The sequence below is a fragment of the Felis catus genome, chromosome B4 (genome assembly GCF_018350175.1).
Source record: "Felis catus isolate Fca126 chromosome B4, F.catus_Fca126_mat1.0, whole genome shotgun sequence".
NCBI lineage: Eukaryota > Metazoa > Chordata > Mammalia > Carnivora > Felidae > Felis > Felis catus.
In genome coordinates this window covers 129,940,075-129,957,489 of record NC_058374.1, presented here as the reverse complement: position 1 = coordinate 129,957,489, position 17,415 = coordinate 129,940,075, and the positions used below count along the sequence as shown (strand labels likewise).

The 17,415-nt window shown below is 47.3% G+C and overlaps 1 protein-coding gene across 30 annotated transcripts in view; it reads left to right on the top strand.

Moving 5' to 3' along the window:
- Positions 1-17,161, top strand: part of RBFOX2 (RNA binding fox-1 homolog 2) — a 289,113-nt gene extending 271,952 nt beyond the window's left edge. For 19 of the 30 annotated variants that reach the window (XM_045062307.1, XM_023257438.2, XM_023257437.2 and 16 more), the window contains 5 exons: positions 529-568; positions 5,741-5,772; positions 9,344-9,432; positions 9,856-9,928; positions 11,597-17,161. In XM_045062307.1, coding sequence (XP_044918242.1) covers positions 529-568; positions 5,741-5,772; positions 9,344-9,432; positions 9,856-9,928; positions 11,597-11,651 — 289 coding nt within the window. In that variant the 3' untranslated portion in view covers positions 11,652-17,161. Of the gene's footprint in view, positions 1-528; positions 569-3,556; positions 3,600-5,740; positions 5,773-9,343; positions 9,433-9,855; positions 9,929-11,596 lie in introns of those variants that run through there. The other 11 variants (XM_045062309.1, XM_045062308.1, XM_023257445.2 and 8 more) reach the window with 4 other exon arrangements.
- Positions 17,162-17,415: the final 254 nt, after the last annotated feature.

The window sequence follows — 17,415 nt, the reverse complement described above, 5'->3', positions numbered from 1 at the left end:
CAGTTTTCTTATGTTAGACCCCCTTTCCCCGTACCTCTCCCCCGCCTCCCCAACACACGCACACGCGCACACACGCATACGCGCGCACGCACACACACACACACACACACACACACACATTTTGAAATTCTTTAAAGAAGATTTCCTCCTAGGGCAAGCTTTAAAAAAAAAAACAACAACAACTCCGGGTATGAGAAGTTGACGTTTCTAATCCAGCAGAGTTCTGATAGTTCTGTCAGGCCCTCTGGGAATGCTTTCATCGTTTTAACCCTCCTCTAATTACCAAGCGTTCAGGTGTGCATTCGAGTGGCGCGCTCCCTTCCCGCCTCGCATGTCCTGGAGCTGTACGACGTGCGCGTGCCCGTGCACGGTCCTCTCGCTGACTCGCTGCGGCCCCCCAGCCCCGGTTACGTATTCATACATCACCTGCCTGTGTAGAGCGCATGTGCATGCTGCCGTCCTCAATAACCGGAATGTGTTTCTGTTCTTTTGTTTTTTTGTTTTTGTTTTTGTGTGGATTTTCTGCAGTGTGGTTTACCAGGACGGATTTTACGGTGCTGACCTCTATGTAAGTACACACACCGGGGCCTTCTCGACCCCATTCCCTGACAAGCCAGCCTTTTTTTTTCTGTTTCTTTGGTTTGGTTTGGTTTTTTTGTTTTTGTTTTTGTTTTTTCTTTGTTTTGTTTTGGTTTTTTTTTTTTTACATATAATTTATTTGATTTTTATTTTCTTTTTCCTTGTGGATATATATATATATATATTTATATATTTAAGAATGCAAGCATGCTTCTCTGCCACTGCGCTTGCCCCTGGGTGCAAAAACTAAGCCTTTGGGTTTCCTGATCATTGCTAGAGTCAGTCTACTGGACATATTCTTTTCCCTTCCCTATACCCACAGATGTTCTGTGATTTATTTGCGAGATGATCAGCAGGTTTAAAGTCTTTTAATACCGTCGTGTCATGTGCATACATAAATAACAGGATAGTTATATTAGCTTAAACCAACTCTCTCTCTTTTCTGCTTTTCTTCTCATTTCACATCCCTCTTTAGATCATTGGAGCTTTGATTTATGTAGACGGCAGTAAGCTTTCTGAACTATGTGTTTTCCTATTTTCCGTACTTTGAGAGAGCATTATCCTGTGCGAGGGAGGTAAGGAGCTGATGCCGGTGGAAAGTGGGTGATAATGAGAGGCAACCAAACACTCAGTGCTTACAGCCTTTCGCTATCAGAAGGTCCACAGCTACTGGGTCTCTTTCCTTAAGAGCCATCTAGAGGGAAATGAGTGGCATAATTGGCAACCTAGACTCTTCTTACAGACATTCTACTACCATCCAGGACTTGTTGATTGTACCAGCAATGTTAACATCATCGTTATTATTATCCATTATTGAAACTGTCTTGTTATAGCTAAAGTGCCACGATTGGCTTGTCACATATTATTTAAAATGTGGACAAGGTGATCTAACTGACAAAGAGTCAAAAGTTTGGAGTTTTGAGGTTTTTTATTAGGACCTCTCCAAATGATCTGTTTCTGAATGCAAGCTTAGTCTAACCACCCAGGTCGTTAAGAAACAATTTCTTAAGAAAAACTTGTCAGGATGAAATTATTCCTTGGGCATAGGTTAGAATTGTCCGGAAGTGCTTTCTCCACCCTTACCTCCCCGAATCAATCAGGGTACCTTTGTGGCGAGCTTTTTGCCACAGATTTCTGCCAGAGACTCTCTGGCAACCAGGAAACTTCAGCGCACTTTCAGAATGTCCTTAGAGACTCTGTGGTGCAGGAAGTAAGGAGCTAACTGGACACACCTGTCCTGTGTAGAGTAGACCTTCAAAGTTTGCCTTAGTTTAACAGATGCTTAAAGGAATCTTAGCCACGATTTGCTCCAACCCTCTCACTTCGTAGATCTGTTTCTTAAAGAGATGGTGACTTACCCAGATTACATCAGTTATTTATATAACCCAGCACAAAACTCAACTAATCCATATTTCCTTATCGGTGCTTTAATTAAAATCCACATCTTGCCTCAGCTGGTTTTCCAGAAGTAACGAAAGATACTTTTTTTTCCTGTGCTCACAGTGAAACTTGAGGGTTGGGGAAATATTCCTACTTTTATACCAGATGACACTTTTCTAAATATACATATTTACATACGTTCTTCGCATGTACATTCTCCCATATACATTAGAATCCATGTTCTCATGAAAGTCATCTTTACGTTATTTAAATTGCTTTCCTGAAATCTGGTCTGTTAGAGCACGCTTTTGCACTGGAGTTATTTTCTTAAGTCAAAAGTTTTTGTTTTTTGTTTTTTTTCCTCTGATACCTTTTTTATTTGGGGATTTTTAAAGTATGGCTTATTTCTACCTTAGTAAGATTGCCTACTTCCCCCTCGTTTGAGTGAACCAACCAAATATTTGTTTATAATTCTCTCCTATCTTTAGGTCATAGCGTATGATTTTATTAAGAGAGAGATGACTTTTCTGTACTTCTGTTGGGAAAATAAAAATACCCTTGACATTTTTGTTTTAATCTACTAACCGGATCACCTTATGAAACTAAACGAGTAATTCAGCGACCTCGCTGAAATACGTGTTTGGCCAGTGGTGTCTTATTAATGAAAGGAATTAATCACAATGTTACTGTCATTTCTTAGCTCCTATCTTAAAGCAGTCACTTGGAGGAAAAAAGGTGGTCCCTAGTGCTGAAATATTTTCCGACCCCACTAATGAAAAACAAGAATGCATTATGAGGTTAACTGTTGAGTGAAGTCTGATACAACTGTAGCTTTGAAAACTTTAGATTCCCTCTTCCATGTGTGAGGGAGCGAGGGATGCTTTTTCTAAAACACACACACACACACACACACACACACACACACACACACACACCCATGTTTTACCTAGAGTTTTCCTGTTTCTCTCTGTACATTTCCACCCCCCCTCCCCCACTGCGGAAATCTATCCCTATACACTGAGTTGTTTCCTCAGAGATACACGTTGGCAATAGGAAGACAGGAGAGTTAATCCAGTACAAGTGCACTGACCCGGAGCTTGAAGAAACATCACGAGGGAAGAGTGCAAACTGCTGGCTTTAAGTTCGACTAATTTAGGCTGTTCGTTCAGAGAGATTTTTGTTGTAATCTCTTTCCCCTGTTCTGTTGTTAGTCCCTAACCCCTGCTAGCCATTGGCTTCCTTTCTGTTTCTTTTGTGCCACGTTCCTCTCCAGAGAACCGATCTAGCAACTGTGGCTGCAGTTTGTAGAAAGCCCCCCCCCACCCCCGCCCCGCCCCGAGAAGAGCCCAGCTTAGCGGACGGACGGATCGTGCGTCCTCCCCGCCCCTCTTTTTCCTGACCAGTAGAAAAGGCATAGCTCACCCTGATTCACGTTTTAAAGGGATGACCAAACTGCTCCCAATTCTTATCCTGTGAAAAGCATGCTTGCATCCAAAGGAAAGAAAAGGCTGGTGGGCCCCTTAGCGGGCTTTTTTGTATGATTGTTTTCCTTCCACAGCTGTGTTTTTTGAACTGCTCTTCCTGTGTTCTGTTATAGAATAGTCTTACAGGAACCAATCATTAGCGCTAAAATACCTCAGGTAGGAGTGCCAGTGTGACCTGCCAATCAATCAGATTGTGGATTGCAGTGAAAAAATTGAATTATACTAACCATTCCAGCTCCACGTTAGAGATGGGAACAGAGGCTTTTTTGGACAACCGAGACTTGTGAGCGTGTGATCTAAGCCCTGCTATACCTCAGCAGCGCACAGTCAAGTCCCATACGTGACGGCACCGCCTCCAAAATTAAGTGCTCCTGCCCCGTCACCTCCGTCCACGCCAGGCGTGTGCTCTGCACTGTCCCATCACTGCCACCTCTTTTAGTTTGCCAATCGCATTTGTCCATGGCGTTTAAGCTGGTCTTTTATACTTGGAGATCTTAGCAGTTGAGGACATTTTCCACTGTGAGGGAAACGAGAGAAGGGAGGAAGTTGAGTCTGTCCACGCAGGACTCCTAAGTCCCCGATTGGGCCCCGGGGTGAGGCCACAATCGTAATTGGACCGTGCTGTTCGCCTCACCTCCACGTTGCCTAAAAATCTAGACCTGTTGGGGCCGTAAAACTGAAACACGTGTTCCCCTCGCCCTCTTTCCTTTCACCTTAAAACAAGGTCAGTGAGTTCATTTGGATAATCATTCACCGTTACGTCTGCTGATAGCTGGATGCTGGGGAGAGAGAACCCCAGGCCGCCTGTCACGCTCCTTATGTGGCCTCCCGGCCGGGTTTGGGAAATGAACTAACTTGGGGGCGTGTGAAATGGTGGCGTGCTTGAGAGGTTTGATTTGTTAAAGATCATCTCTCGTCTACCATTGAAGTGATAAGTGCAAGTTAAGAAGCTGATCATAACCATTTCTTCCCTTAACCCCAATTTTAAAGTAATTATAAAATAAAATTTAAGTACGTGTCTTTAAAACTTTTTCGTATCTACTTTCCAAAGTAGATATAGGTCTCCGTCAAAAACAGCAACAGTATTATCATTATTGTAAGTTTTTAGTGCTCACGTCTGTGTTAACACTTAATCAGAGGTGCCCTATTGCCACAGAAGGGCAACCCCCCTCCCCCCTACCCCCCAGGACCCATCTAGACAGTGTTTCTCGGCTGGAGCCGGGAGGAGGCAAGGGAAGGGAGGAGTTAGAATCGTGTAGGGACAAATGAAGCGATCCCCAGAGGCACAGCAGGTCAACCCAAAGTCAACCCAAGCTCGTGGGGATAGGTCTCTGCTCCCTGTAGCGATTTTAAGCATCACATCTGCCTTTCTCTCCACCCACCCCCACCGCCCTTGCTCAGTAAATCTGTACATCACGTGCAGGGACCAAAGCTTTCATTTTGTCTGCTGGTCTTAAAACACACACTCTTCTCCTCAGTGTCACGTAATGTCACTGTCTTCCAGGTAGAAAGAAGGTGTCTTGACATCACATGCTCACCAAAGTCCTGTTTTCGTGTAAATCTAAAACAAAACCAAAATAAAATTCACGGCTAGGTTAAAATCAAGAGAAGGGGAATGTCAGCCAGTATGAGATCCTCCTAATAGACAATGCAGATACAGGAGGGCAGGATCTGTAGAGCCCTTCCATTTTGTTCTGGTTAAAACAGAACTGTGCAGGAGCGTCCTGTGGTCAGTGTGGCAACATTATAAAGTTAATTAAATGCTAAAACTGATTCAGAGTGGAGTAGAGAATCCCTAGCAGGTGATGGTGAACCCTGGAGAGCTGAGACATGAACATCAAAAGGATCTTCAAGGTAACCGCATTGTCCTGGGAAAGAGCTGGAAGTTGAAGGCAGGGATGTCTTACGGATATGTGGAAAGCTAGAACATTCAGCACAGGCGCTATGGCAGAAGAACTCTGGGTCAGAGTGGATGGGTGCTGACGGAGGGCCGGCGAGTGCTGCGGGTCAGGACTGGACCATGCGGTCAGGGTCAGGAAGGGTGAATAGGGGAGCGATGTAGCTAGCGTCGGGCCACCCCTATTGGGAACATTCTGGAGTCCTTCGTAATGAATTATAAAGGAGTGAGAAAGTGAGCCTTTTAACGGGGCATGTGTATGTTTGCATCAGGCTCAGCCCATGCCAAATGTATCCAGCTCTCAGGGTTCCAAAAAGCAGTCCATGTGTGCCCTCCTACATTAGGGTGTGCTGTGGCCATGCTAATCCCCATTTTTTGTTTTATTTCAAATCACACACAGATAGAGTCTGCAAACTGCTTCAGATCCAACAGGTCTGATTGTGTGTAAATACATATGTCCTTTTTAATTTTTATTAATGGTTGCTTCAGTTTTGCATCAGTGCATGGTTAAAAGCAATACACATCAGCTATTTCATGACTTCATATCTCCAAATGAATTATTTCTCCTCTTTTTTTTTTTTGTTTGTTTGTTTGTGCAGTCAGCTGAAGACATGTTAGCATCCCCACTCTAAACCTCTCAGTGGAGTCTCTGTTCCCTTCTCTGACATAACAGATGGGTTACTGCTTGTTATAATTATTAACATCGTGGTGTGGGCCAGGGCTAGGGCGGGCGACCTTGACTATTTCTTTGGGCTGGGGAGGGCCCGTCGTTAGGGTCTGGAATGTTAACTCAAGTGGTGACTGACTGTTTCCGTAATAGCCGGTTGTTGTGGCTGCACGCTCTAGTACCTGAGGCTGTGTACTTCACCGAGCTTGTGGTAGAGCCTAGGGCAAACCGCTGTCCCAAGAGAATGCTGGGATAGATAGAGTTAGCCAATACGAGTCTGAACGTGGTGATTTTGCTGGTTGTTTTAGCTCCAGATGTTGGCATGCTTAGTTTTTAATGTGATTAATAAATGTGGCGCCATATCCCTCCCCGCCTCCCACCCCCCCCCCCCCACGCCTGAACCCTGTCTCCTACCCCCTTCCCCGCCCTTGTTCTTTCTGAAAAACTTAAGAAACAGTAATGAAAACCTTGGTGTTTCAAACTGCACTTTGTTCTCATGTTCTGCAAAAGACCTCAGACTTGCCGGTAGAAGCAAAAGCCGAGAAAACGATTTCTCAGCCCGGAAGCTCTGTGCACTCCGAAATCGGAGTAGGGATAGAGACATCCGAAGTGTCTCTGTCTTACAGTTTTTGATGTATTTTGTTTAAGGCAGCAGCGGAAGTGCTTTGGGGTATGACTACACCCAAGAGAAGTAAATCCATGATAATACAACTTAACTTTTCTAATTTTGGGGTAGTCACTGATGAATTACCAAATTAGCTTGTATCTTTCCATCCTAAACATAGTCCCCCTTTTAAAGGGCCTCTCTGTAGCACCATTATAATCAGGAGAGTCGTCGTGTTGAAATATTACCAACTTACAAAAAAACAAACATTCACGTAGTTTTTCTTCATGCTGATATTCTCCTCAAGCTTTTTCTTATCAGTAAAACACTTGTATTCCTGTTCTGGTTTTCCTGAATTTAAATAGCAAAGAACCTCATCAAATTTCAAACTTCAAAGTCCGAGTTGAGTTAGAATAGAAGGAAACTACTGCACATAGATTCTCCCCCTATTTCCTTCTGGTTTGGAAGGAATCTCCTTTCCCCCAGTCTGATCTCTTGAGGTTCTGATGGCTTTTTGCAGGTTGAGGAACACGAGAGGGAGTGGTCCTATCAGTAACTAAATTCAGAACCTCCTTTTCCAGAATTCCAGAATTAGTATGCTAACCGCTCAAAGTGATGATTTGATAGAATCCCCAGTATTTTCAACTTTACAGAGACTTTCAGAGAGTCAGGTCGGTACTGAGCCTCAGAATCCCTTAATGGGAATGTATATTCTGCCCTATGGCATAGAACTTCAGTTTTTAAGTGTTTTACTCAGGTGAACACAAATTGGGCTTTAACTGCTTTGATTACGTTGGTGTTTTAAATTTTTAAAGATTATTTTGGTGTCTTTTGGAATACTAAAGGCACAGACCACCTAATGGCTGTTTACCACGCTATCGTTGCTTACAAAGTTTTCCTAAAGACGGCCCTGGTGTAGACCTCACTCTAGCAAACTTTAATTCTAAACCAATGGAACCATCTGTAGTTATAATGAAAAATTGAGCCTTTCAGGTTCATTTCAAGCTTAAAATTTCAGCTAAAATGATTGGCTTGTTGCTTTGGTTAACACATGCTTTTACTGCTCTTTAGAAGTTTAAAAAAGGACCTACCTAGCTAGCCATAGATACAATCAGGAAAAGAGACACTTTATAGCGTGTGTATGTATAGATAGGTCTAGTTTTAGTTACAGATACAGCGGTGTATATGGTACAGCCTGGATGTGTACAGTTTTGCCCAAATCAGTCTGTTCCCATAGACCTGGCTGGATTTCAGAGTGAACGTGTTGATCTCAGGTAGCCCCCGAGGGTGCTTCCCGCCTTGTTTCTATCCATTACCATGTCATTGCCAGTGTTTGGTAATATTAATTAGAATCTTCTTACTTATACGTGGAAGAATTTGTAATGGAGAAAGAAACGTTTGCTTTCCTGAGTGATTCATTTGAAGAACAAAGAGAAATAATACGTAACTACTGTAATCCAGTCAGAGGGATACTTTGAACGTACGCTGGAAGCTACTGCTGATGACGTCAAGAGCATAAACGTTCCTCCGGAATGCAGAGCGTTCACGTAGAGAAAGCGTACATGAGATGGTGTCATAGCGTGTACCAGTTGAACATAGTTATATCTGAGAGGGAGAAATAGTCATAAGAATTTACACCTGAATTAGGTGTGGGTGAAATAGACGAAGTCTAGAAGAGGAAAAAAAGTAGGGCTTGCCGCTTTTTAAAATAGCACTTATTGTTGTGATTTTCTTTGAAACACTTCATGGGAGAGTATATGTGGTTCACCCTGACAGCGGAAACCTTTGGGGTGTTTGTTCCCCTAAACTGAAGGGAAGTAACAATAGGATGGAAGAGTTTGGAAGCCTCTAGGACCGAGGGGATAGTGGAATCACTGGAAGAAGGACTCCAGAGTGCGCAGTGAGACTGGGTGTTAAGTAAGGGCCTCTGAATCTGTCAGGAGAGGGAAATAAATGCAGGCAAATGCTCAGGCCATGGAGGGAGGCCCAACTCATCTAGCTGAATCCCCCTGCAAGGCCCTCAGCCATTCGTAATCTGATTTGCCCCAGTCCTAAATGCAGCTCGGGACCGGCAGACTTTCTCTGCGAAGGGCCAAGGGCTAAACGTTTTCGGCTTCGGAGGCCGTACGGTGCCGTCACGCCTGCTTTCAGAAACAGGTGGCAGGCTGCATCGGCTCACAGCCCGAAGGTTCCAACCCCTGATCTACACTGGTTTTTCCTATTAAACGTTGCCTCTCGACAAAAAGCCTAGTCCTGATGGAGCAGAGAGGACCTTTCTGTTACATCCTGTAGTCTCTTAGCAATAAATCAGCCTGAGAATCTGAACTTAACACATACACATTTACATTCCCCATCAGTCAGATAGCGTTCTCCCACCTTCCTGCAAATATTTGCCCTGTTGAAAGTTCCAGCAAAGACCATGAAGCAAGACCGGTCTGAGATCATGTCTTCGTTGCTTACATCGGAGAACGGGTCCCACTGAGGTAGTTTACTCTTGTAATTGTCCTAAATTGGAAAGCAGATCCCTGCGTTGGGTGGAGCTTAATTTTGTGCCAAGGGAAGGATAACATGCAGACGGATGCAGTTTGAAACATTTCTCCTCCCACGTGTGTGTCCGTGTTTGCGTCTGTCCCTGTGTCATTGTGCGTGTACGTCTGCGTGTGGGTGGGTGTGTGTCGGTCCGGCCGTCGGGGGAGAGGTATCTGTAAAGTCAGTTCTCTTCTCTCCTGTAGGGCGGATACGCAGCCTACAGATATGCACAGCCGGCTACCGCGACCGCGGCCACAGCCGCTGCCGCCGCCGCCGCAGCTTACAGCGACGGGTAAGCGGGCGGGGAGCCCGGGGGGGCGGGGGGGGGGGCACCCAGGTGCCGCCCCGCCTTCCTCCTGTCACCATTTCCGGATCGCCACTCGGGCCACCCTGGGCTCCAGATGCCTGCAGACCCCCTTAGGCCCTGTGCTCCGCCCCCCTCCCGCTTATTCCTGTCTCTCTTTGGCTTTGACCCCAGGCTCCCTCTCTCCCTCTTCCTCATCCCCACCTCCTTGCTTTTCCACTTGATGGAAGTCCTTCAGAAGTTTCCAGAGGTACTGCATTTGGGAGTAGAAGCGGACAGGTTTCCGTGCTGCCCGTTCCCTAATAACGTTGAGGACCGAGTTACTCGCTAGTCGATTAGCACAGTAGGCGCTCTCATTCTTTTAGACCCTGGCCTTTTCTGGCTCTCCCTGATTGTCTTTCTTCTCTCCAGTTACGGCCGAGTATACACAGCCGACCCCTACCACGCCCTGGCCCCTGCCGCTAGCTATGGAGTTGGCGCTGTGGTGAGTATTGTTATATGTACCGTATTTTTTTTTAACCACTTTACACCTTTTAACTTTTACCTGCAGTTTGCAAAAGCTCTAGAAGTGTAATAAATTCAGCCCTTCTTCCATTGCCAAAGTGTTGAAGCCACAGAAGACTAGCTGGAAATTCATATCACCTTCATCTGTGTGTTGTAGCGTGAGCCCCTTGACCTGGTTACCGGCAGCAGAAAGGCATGAATAGTGACAGTCTGCCCTGGGTGACGGCATCATTTGGGAGAGAAAGAAGGGAACAGGTTGATGCTTTATATTGGCTCAGATGTTGGATACATACACCTGTGGCTTAGTTTAACTGATAGGTCTTCGCAGAGATGTCGGGGGAGAGACTCTCCAGCTTTCACAGTAAGCTTCCCAAAACCTGTGCATTAGTTTCAGATGCAGATATCAAAGGATGTCCCTGCCATTTCTGAGCCTTCTGGCAGAAAGCACTAGAAATCACCAAATGAATGCCTTACAAAGGTCTTTTCTATCCGTAACATTCATGGCAAAATACGATGTTTTCCTGGAAGCGTAGAAAAGATCCATAGACCTCAATTTAGAATAATCCTCCCCCCAACCAAACTCGAACCCTCACTGTGGTATTTTTGTGGTGGCCTGGATACCTCCAGGCCCAGTGATAGTGACTCACCGGCCGCAGCAGGGACACACCGTGTCACAGCGACATCTCCTAATGCTGTGTGCCATCCAGAGTACAGCCAGGCAGCGGCCTGGGGGTCATGGACGACAGTGTGTGATGGGGAAGCAGAGTGATAAATGAAATTTAAGACCGGGAGGAGTATGAGAGAGCCCATCATTTCTCACACTAAATTTCTAATGATAGATTTGTGGGAGGAAGTAACAGGGTCCTGAGGGGAATGTAGGTGCAGACAGACAAGATAAAGACAGTGATAGAAGTTGCTGAGATTTTATGTGCCAAAAAGATACAGATCCGACCCCGAAAGAATGACCCAAGGAAAGAGATGTTCCTAGGGAACTTTTAATGGAGATAGGTCATTAGATAAAAGAAAGGAATTAAAGCCTAGTTAAAATGAGAGAGACAGAGAAAGAGAGGGAGGGGGAGAAGGAAGGAATGAGTTCAGATACGTCAAGAAGCACCTAGTTGGCACATTTTGTAGGTTATAGAGGAACTAGACTTTAATATTTAAAAGACTGACTGTGGTTTAAATCCAGCACCATCTCGAACGTGGTATGTGACAGTTAGTGGTCAGAGCACCTGAGTACCTGTTCCCTGCAGACAGGTAATGTGCAAGAAGGTGAAATCAGCTATGATGTCATCAAGGTAAACCGAAACTCGTGCTAAATTTTAAACATCAGATTATTTACTGACTTGGTTTTAAACTCTACTGAGTTTCCCTTCTTTGCTAATTCATGTAAATCATTAAGTACAGTTGTCGTCATACCCTCTTCTGGAGAATATCAGGCCAGCAGTGAGCGTCGTGGGTTCTGGTTTGAGCCCCTTAGAGGCAGAAGTTGGTTTCCCAACGTCACTGCACAAGGTCACATCGTACCAGTTGCTTTGAAGCTTCTAAAGAAACTGTTTTCCCAAATCCCTTTTCAGGACACTTTTCTTCACCTTTAATGTTTCTCTCATCAACCTTTTAATTATTTTTATGTCTCTAATTACTGCAGGCGAGTTTATACCGAGGTGGCTACAGCCGATTTGCCCCCTACTGAAGTGACGTGAGACCCCGCAAATGGGACAGCCCCCCAGTTCATGAGGCCTGGCTATTGCAATATTTACTAGTAGAGGAACTCTATAGCAAGATGAAGAGGAAAAACAAACAAACAAAAAAAAAAAACACAAAAAAAGAGAGAATACTTTTTTATACCTCACTATGTTCTTTGAATATGTATTTTTCCTTTAAATTTCTGCCTTTAATTCTTTTGTTCCAAAGATTGTGCATTTTTTTCTTTTTTTTTTCTTTTTTTTTTTTTTAACTGTGGTAAAAAAAAAAAAAAAATAATGCATTTCCATGTCTGTATGTCCGTGCTAGCTCATTCTGTCAATCACGGAAGAGGCAGTTCATGAGGAAGGAGAGACCTTAGGAGCTGATGAATGCATGTGATCAGAAATCAGCAGGCAGAGTTACCAAAGTGTATCCGGTGCTGAGTGGCTGGGGGACAAGCAGAAGTGGAGATCTTTCTGCGACAGGATATTCTTCTAGTCTTCTGAGTTTCTGGTCTTCGGCAGGCAATTCTGGTTGGCTGTGGCTGGAATCCACGTGCTGATAGGTGACAGGAATTTGTGCTTGCAAAGCGGGAGAATTAAAAGCCACTGTCCTCTCCTCTTCCCTCCTGCCTTCTCCATCCTTTTTACAATCATCTTACCTGCACAGCCTGAGACGGTTGGCATAGTTTTTGGAATTATAGTATTAATATTTCCAAACACGCTCTCAGACTGTGGATAATAAACACCTCATTAGGAAACCGATCTCAGAATGAACTCCGGAGTGTGAAAAAGATCAGTCTTTTTCTTTCTTGAGATCCTAGCATTCCTGCTGGGCCTCTTCTCCTTCCTCTGAACCACGGCTTGGCTCATCTGTCCTTTTATGAACTCCCTGCTCCCACGTCCTCAAGAGTCAGGAATTTAGGACCCAGGGACAGGAGAATAAATAGCCAGCGACCAGATTTCCCGGCTTGAGGGTTAGAAGTACAGAGTGTTGGGAGTCAGTAAAAGACAGTAAGGAAAAGAAAAGGGATATCGGAGGGTGTCTGGCAGGGCTCTGATATTCCTGTCCTTTCTCTTACATCAGGAGGGCAGTACAAGGTGTAAAACGTATGAAAACCGTTAGCAAAAGATCAAGCATCGAGTGCCGGGTCCGCTGTCCCTGGAAGCTTGCGGTGACCGGGGCACGGAAGGGCAGGCAGGGGCGCTCTGTACTGGCTCCAAAGCCATAGGAATCCCCAGCTCCCGGGGCCTCTGCGAGCCACTTCTCTGTCCACAGTCTTGAGCTCTCGTGGCCCTTCCGCCCGGCTTCTCGTCATCCTCCAAAGACGCCAGCCGAGCACCCGCCCACTTGGCGTATACACCAACACTACAGGATATCAAATCCGAGCCCCTGAGGTTGCTCCCCTCCCATCCTGGAAGGAGAGTCTGACATGGCAAGGATCTTCTGTGTTGCCAGGAAGAGTCATGTGGTGGCCGCAGCAGTGGGTCACTGCCGCGGCCCTGCGGCTTTGATGTTACATGTATAAGCAAGGTAGGGGAGAGGCGTTTCTCTTCTAGCTGGTAATGGTAGAGGCCAGGGTCCTGCCGCATTTCCAAAATGAAGGCCTGAGAAAATAGAAAAGCACGTTCTGTTTGGCTCCCTGGTCTATTCACGTTGGTACTAGGGTGACCTCTCACCCAAGGGATAGCTGCTCAAGGGAGTAATTCAGAGACATGGAGCTTCCGGTTTGGTATGGGTTTATTTTCCGTTTGTGTTTTTGTTTTTGTTTTTGTTTTTTTACTCCTGCCTCCACACATGTTCTTGACTGATGACTATTCGTGTCCCTGAATTAAAATGACTGACACATGGCAGCATGAAGCATCCTTTGTAAGCAGAGTGATCTGTCCGGGAGGGACTGGCCTGTCGTGTAAAGCACAACCCTTCTCCCCCCTCGGAAGCCCCGCTCTCCTGATGACCGGGGGAGAGGCTGTCCCTGAAACGAGGGGAGACGTCAAGGAAGATAGAGGCCTCGATGCAATCTTAACTGATTCTGGGGAGGACTGCATGGAACAGGGGACACCAAACTGCCCGGGCCGTTGGCCACTTTGAAGGGTTCTCCTCCCCAAGCCAAAGTTTGGTTCGTTGCCGTTAAGACAATTTTTGTTGTGTTGTATATAAATATTTTAGTTAGAGGAAGGGTTCGTGGGATGCGGGGGCTATCACAGTTCTAGAGAATGGGGGCAGGGAGGATTTTTTTTCCCCCCTTTGCTTTTGGCTTTTGTTTTGAGGGAGAGCTTTTACTGACTAAAGACACAGAGAAACCTCGGGTTGTGTTCAAACAGGGGCCATTGACAAAAATGGCAAACCACGGCTCGGTGGAGACCAGGCCAGATTTGACGTGGTTGTGGCTGTCGCAGGGGAATGAGCTTAATCATTTGCTCTTCTTTTGTCCGAGAGAGAGACCAGGACGGTGGGAAAGGGAGAGAAGGCAGCCCCCACCGCCCTTCGGAAAGAGGCGGAAGCTGGAGCTTGGGGTTCCTTGCGTGCATTTCAGTTCAGCGGGTTCTGGCTGAGGACTCCGCGGGCAGGCCCTGCGTGCCCTGCTGCGTCTCCAGGGATGGCTTTGAGCACGGCTTCCTCCAGTCCCTTCTCTAAGGAAGGCCAAGCAGAGTTCGGCTTTCGCCAGAGGGCCTTTGCTTTTTAGCGTCAGCACTGAGACTCGGGGCTCCCGTGAGCACCCGAAGGAGACGGTGTCGGCCTCCCCCTCACCTCTTGAACTTTGAGACTCCGTACAGCCAGCCCCCTCGGAGGCAGGTTCCTCGGAGCACCGAGGCTTGTCTGCTCCCGGCTCTGGTTCCCGTCGCACCGAGCGACCGAGCCGGGAGGGAGTCTGGCGTCTGGGGGTTCGTGGGCGGATGCCGCTCGATGATCCAAAAACCTCACCGATGCTGAAGGCCAGCACGTGACCGATTTCCACAGCTTTCCCGTAGCTCCTGGCGTGGACTCCTGTGCTTAGCATCTTACTCCTAGAGAAGCTGGGCTCCTTTAAGGAGACCCCTAGCGAAAACCGTCCTCTCGGTCTCCCTCTTTCGGCCCAGAGAGCTGCCCGTAGGTCTTTTCTGGAATCCCTTGTGGTGCGCGGTTCACCGGGTCAGACGTTGTGACTCGGCGTTGTTAAGGCTCTCGGGTTTGCCGGCCTTGCCGCCGCCCCCGGCCTCCGGCAGCCACGAGGTGGGATGGAGCCGGTGTCACTTGTCCTCGAAAAAGAAGGGCACTGGGGCTCAACTCCTAGTTTAAGAGGGGAGCTAGTGGACGTTATTCAGTAGAAACCCGGGACAGCAGCTTTTCCTGAAAAGTAGAACCCCTCAGGGGCTGGGCCGCTCTGACTTCAGGTCATACTTTCCTAGCCGTGCAGCGGAGCAGTGGGTGAGTCAACACCCCCCGTTAGTTTCCCGATGGGAGGGAGGTGTAGACTCGGGATGGAAGCCACCTCGAGGACCTGCAGGAAGGCCTTGATCACCCCCCTTTCCTCGGGCAGGCGCGCGAGGCCACGCCAGGGTCCATCTGGAAGGCACGCCGGCCGGGAGCCCGGCGTCCAGCCCCCTCTGCTGCTTGCGGCCTCTAGGACAGTAACATTTGCAGAATTGCAGACTTTTTTCCCCCAGTTGATAGGAAGAAAGGGACTTTGGGGGGTGGGGGTTGGGGAAGGGGTAGTGGTGTTTTAAAAAGCATAAGTTACCTGTTTGCACTGTTATAAGATAGGAAAAAAAAATAGTGGGCAAGGTGAACATCAGACGTAAATTTGCGTGTTTTTATTTTGTCATGCTCTTGAAGATGTCTGACCATTTGTAGGTATACACCAGTGAAACTTGATTCTCTGTTGCATCAAACACTTTTTTTTTTTTTTTTTGGCAATGTTACTGTCCACAAACCTCTTCTCCCCTCCCTTTCCCTGTTCCTGTGTACTTCTTCATACTTGCTTTACTGATCAACCAGGCAATAGCCATCCAAGAGCTAGAGCGTGAAGCAGGGCCCTCTCCAAGTAGGCTCCGGGTGTCCTAAGCCAGCACGTGCCCTCTGGTTTAGTGAGTGCAGTCGAGTCCCTGGCACCCGTCTTGAAAACAAGGCTTCCAGACCAGACTCCAGCAAGTTCTCGAATTCCTGAATCCGATGGACCAGGAGCGAGGAGCTGAGCGTGGAGGGGACCCCTCGGGTACCGAAGTTGGCTGTAGTAGCTGAGTTCTTCTCCACGTTACCGGAACTGTAGCCAGTTACAGTTTACTCAGGAAAACGGTAGATCAATTCAGCCATGGTAGTGCTGGTTGGCAGGGATTGGTAACTGAGGGAACTGCTCGTCAGCCAAAACGCAAACCTTGCCTTTAAGGAGACTGCCGGCGGGGGGCTGGGGGGGTGGGGGGAGGGCCTTTCCGTGTCCCTTCTGGCTGGTGGTCACACACGCCTGTGTGGGGAAGGCCCGGTCACACTGGCAAGCAAAAAGGGAACATCAATTCTCTCTCCTCTCCCCACCCCCTGCCCCAGTCACCGACACCAGATTCCCAGGGGGTACACGCGGTTTTGAATTTTTTTTTTTTTTAAGTGACTTTCGGTTTGGTTTTTCTGGGGACTGATAAGTGCTTTAAGCAATGTCTCTACCCCGTTGAGACTCCCAGCTTAGCCATTTTCTTGTATTTTTCTGTTCACAGTATTTGTGTGTGTGTGTGTGTGTGTGTGCTCGTTTGGGCTGTATTATATATCGAGTGATGAATTGATCCTCTTTTTTCCCTAAGGGATATGAACTGTTTTTGTTTTTGTTTTTTTTTCTTGTGTTCTAATTCTGCTTGTGAATAGCTGGAGCAAACCTGGGGCTGACACACGTAAGCTAGGGCTCAAGTGCTCAGAGAGCCAGCGCAGTTGACTCGTCCCTGACGGGCGACCGACCTGCGTCTCTGAGCCTTTCAGTCCAAATCTTTGCAAGGCTGAAAACGCCACAGACCCTCTCCTCTCCTCCCCACCCCCCGTGGCAGGGACTGGACCATCCCGACATGCAACACGCAGCCTCTCCGGCCCCCTCCCGTTGCCATGGCAAAACAGGTACCTTTGGGGCACGGGGGCATCACGTGGGATGCTTGTATAATTGACCACCTCGCCTTCTCTCCCCACCCCCTCACCCCCAGAGTCACTTCCTAGGACACCCGAGCTGCTTGCCCAGGGTCCTGTTTCCCTGCGAACTCCAGAGAAGCACCCCAGGGCTTTGTGACAGTCTCTGACTCCCTCCCCTTCTCGTTAAGAATCATATTGTATAGTAGCTTTCAGACCATACAGTATTCATTGGGTTACTCCTATTATTATCAAGTAGCTGGAATTGTGAAGGTCGGAGTAGTTAGATCTTTAGCTTTTATTCCTTATTTTTTTGTATTACTATCCATGTGTATAAATTATTGATCATGTTGCTGGCTTTTATAAACTCTAAGCAAAGGAGGAGCACTGCCTCTGCCTTTGCAAATGGTAATGAAGCACTGTTTTTAAATAAAAGAGAGAAACACCATTCTTGGGCCTGTGTGCGTTGATCCGGGGATCCCTGTTCCCTCCGGGAGGCTCAAAACCTACTACCCCTTGGATTTGACTTCTTCAGAGGGAGGAGAGAGGAGGCAGCGCGGCACCTTCTGGGCGGAGGGCGCTCTGGCTCTGGGTCTTGCGGGCTGGGGGGGTAGGTAGGTGAGGCCTGAGTCTGGGGGAGGGAGCTGGGGGGGGGAGAGAGGGGGTGGGGGCCGCGGGGGCGGTGGGGAGTGCCTCGCCGTG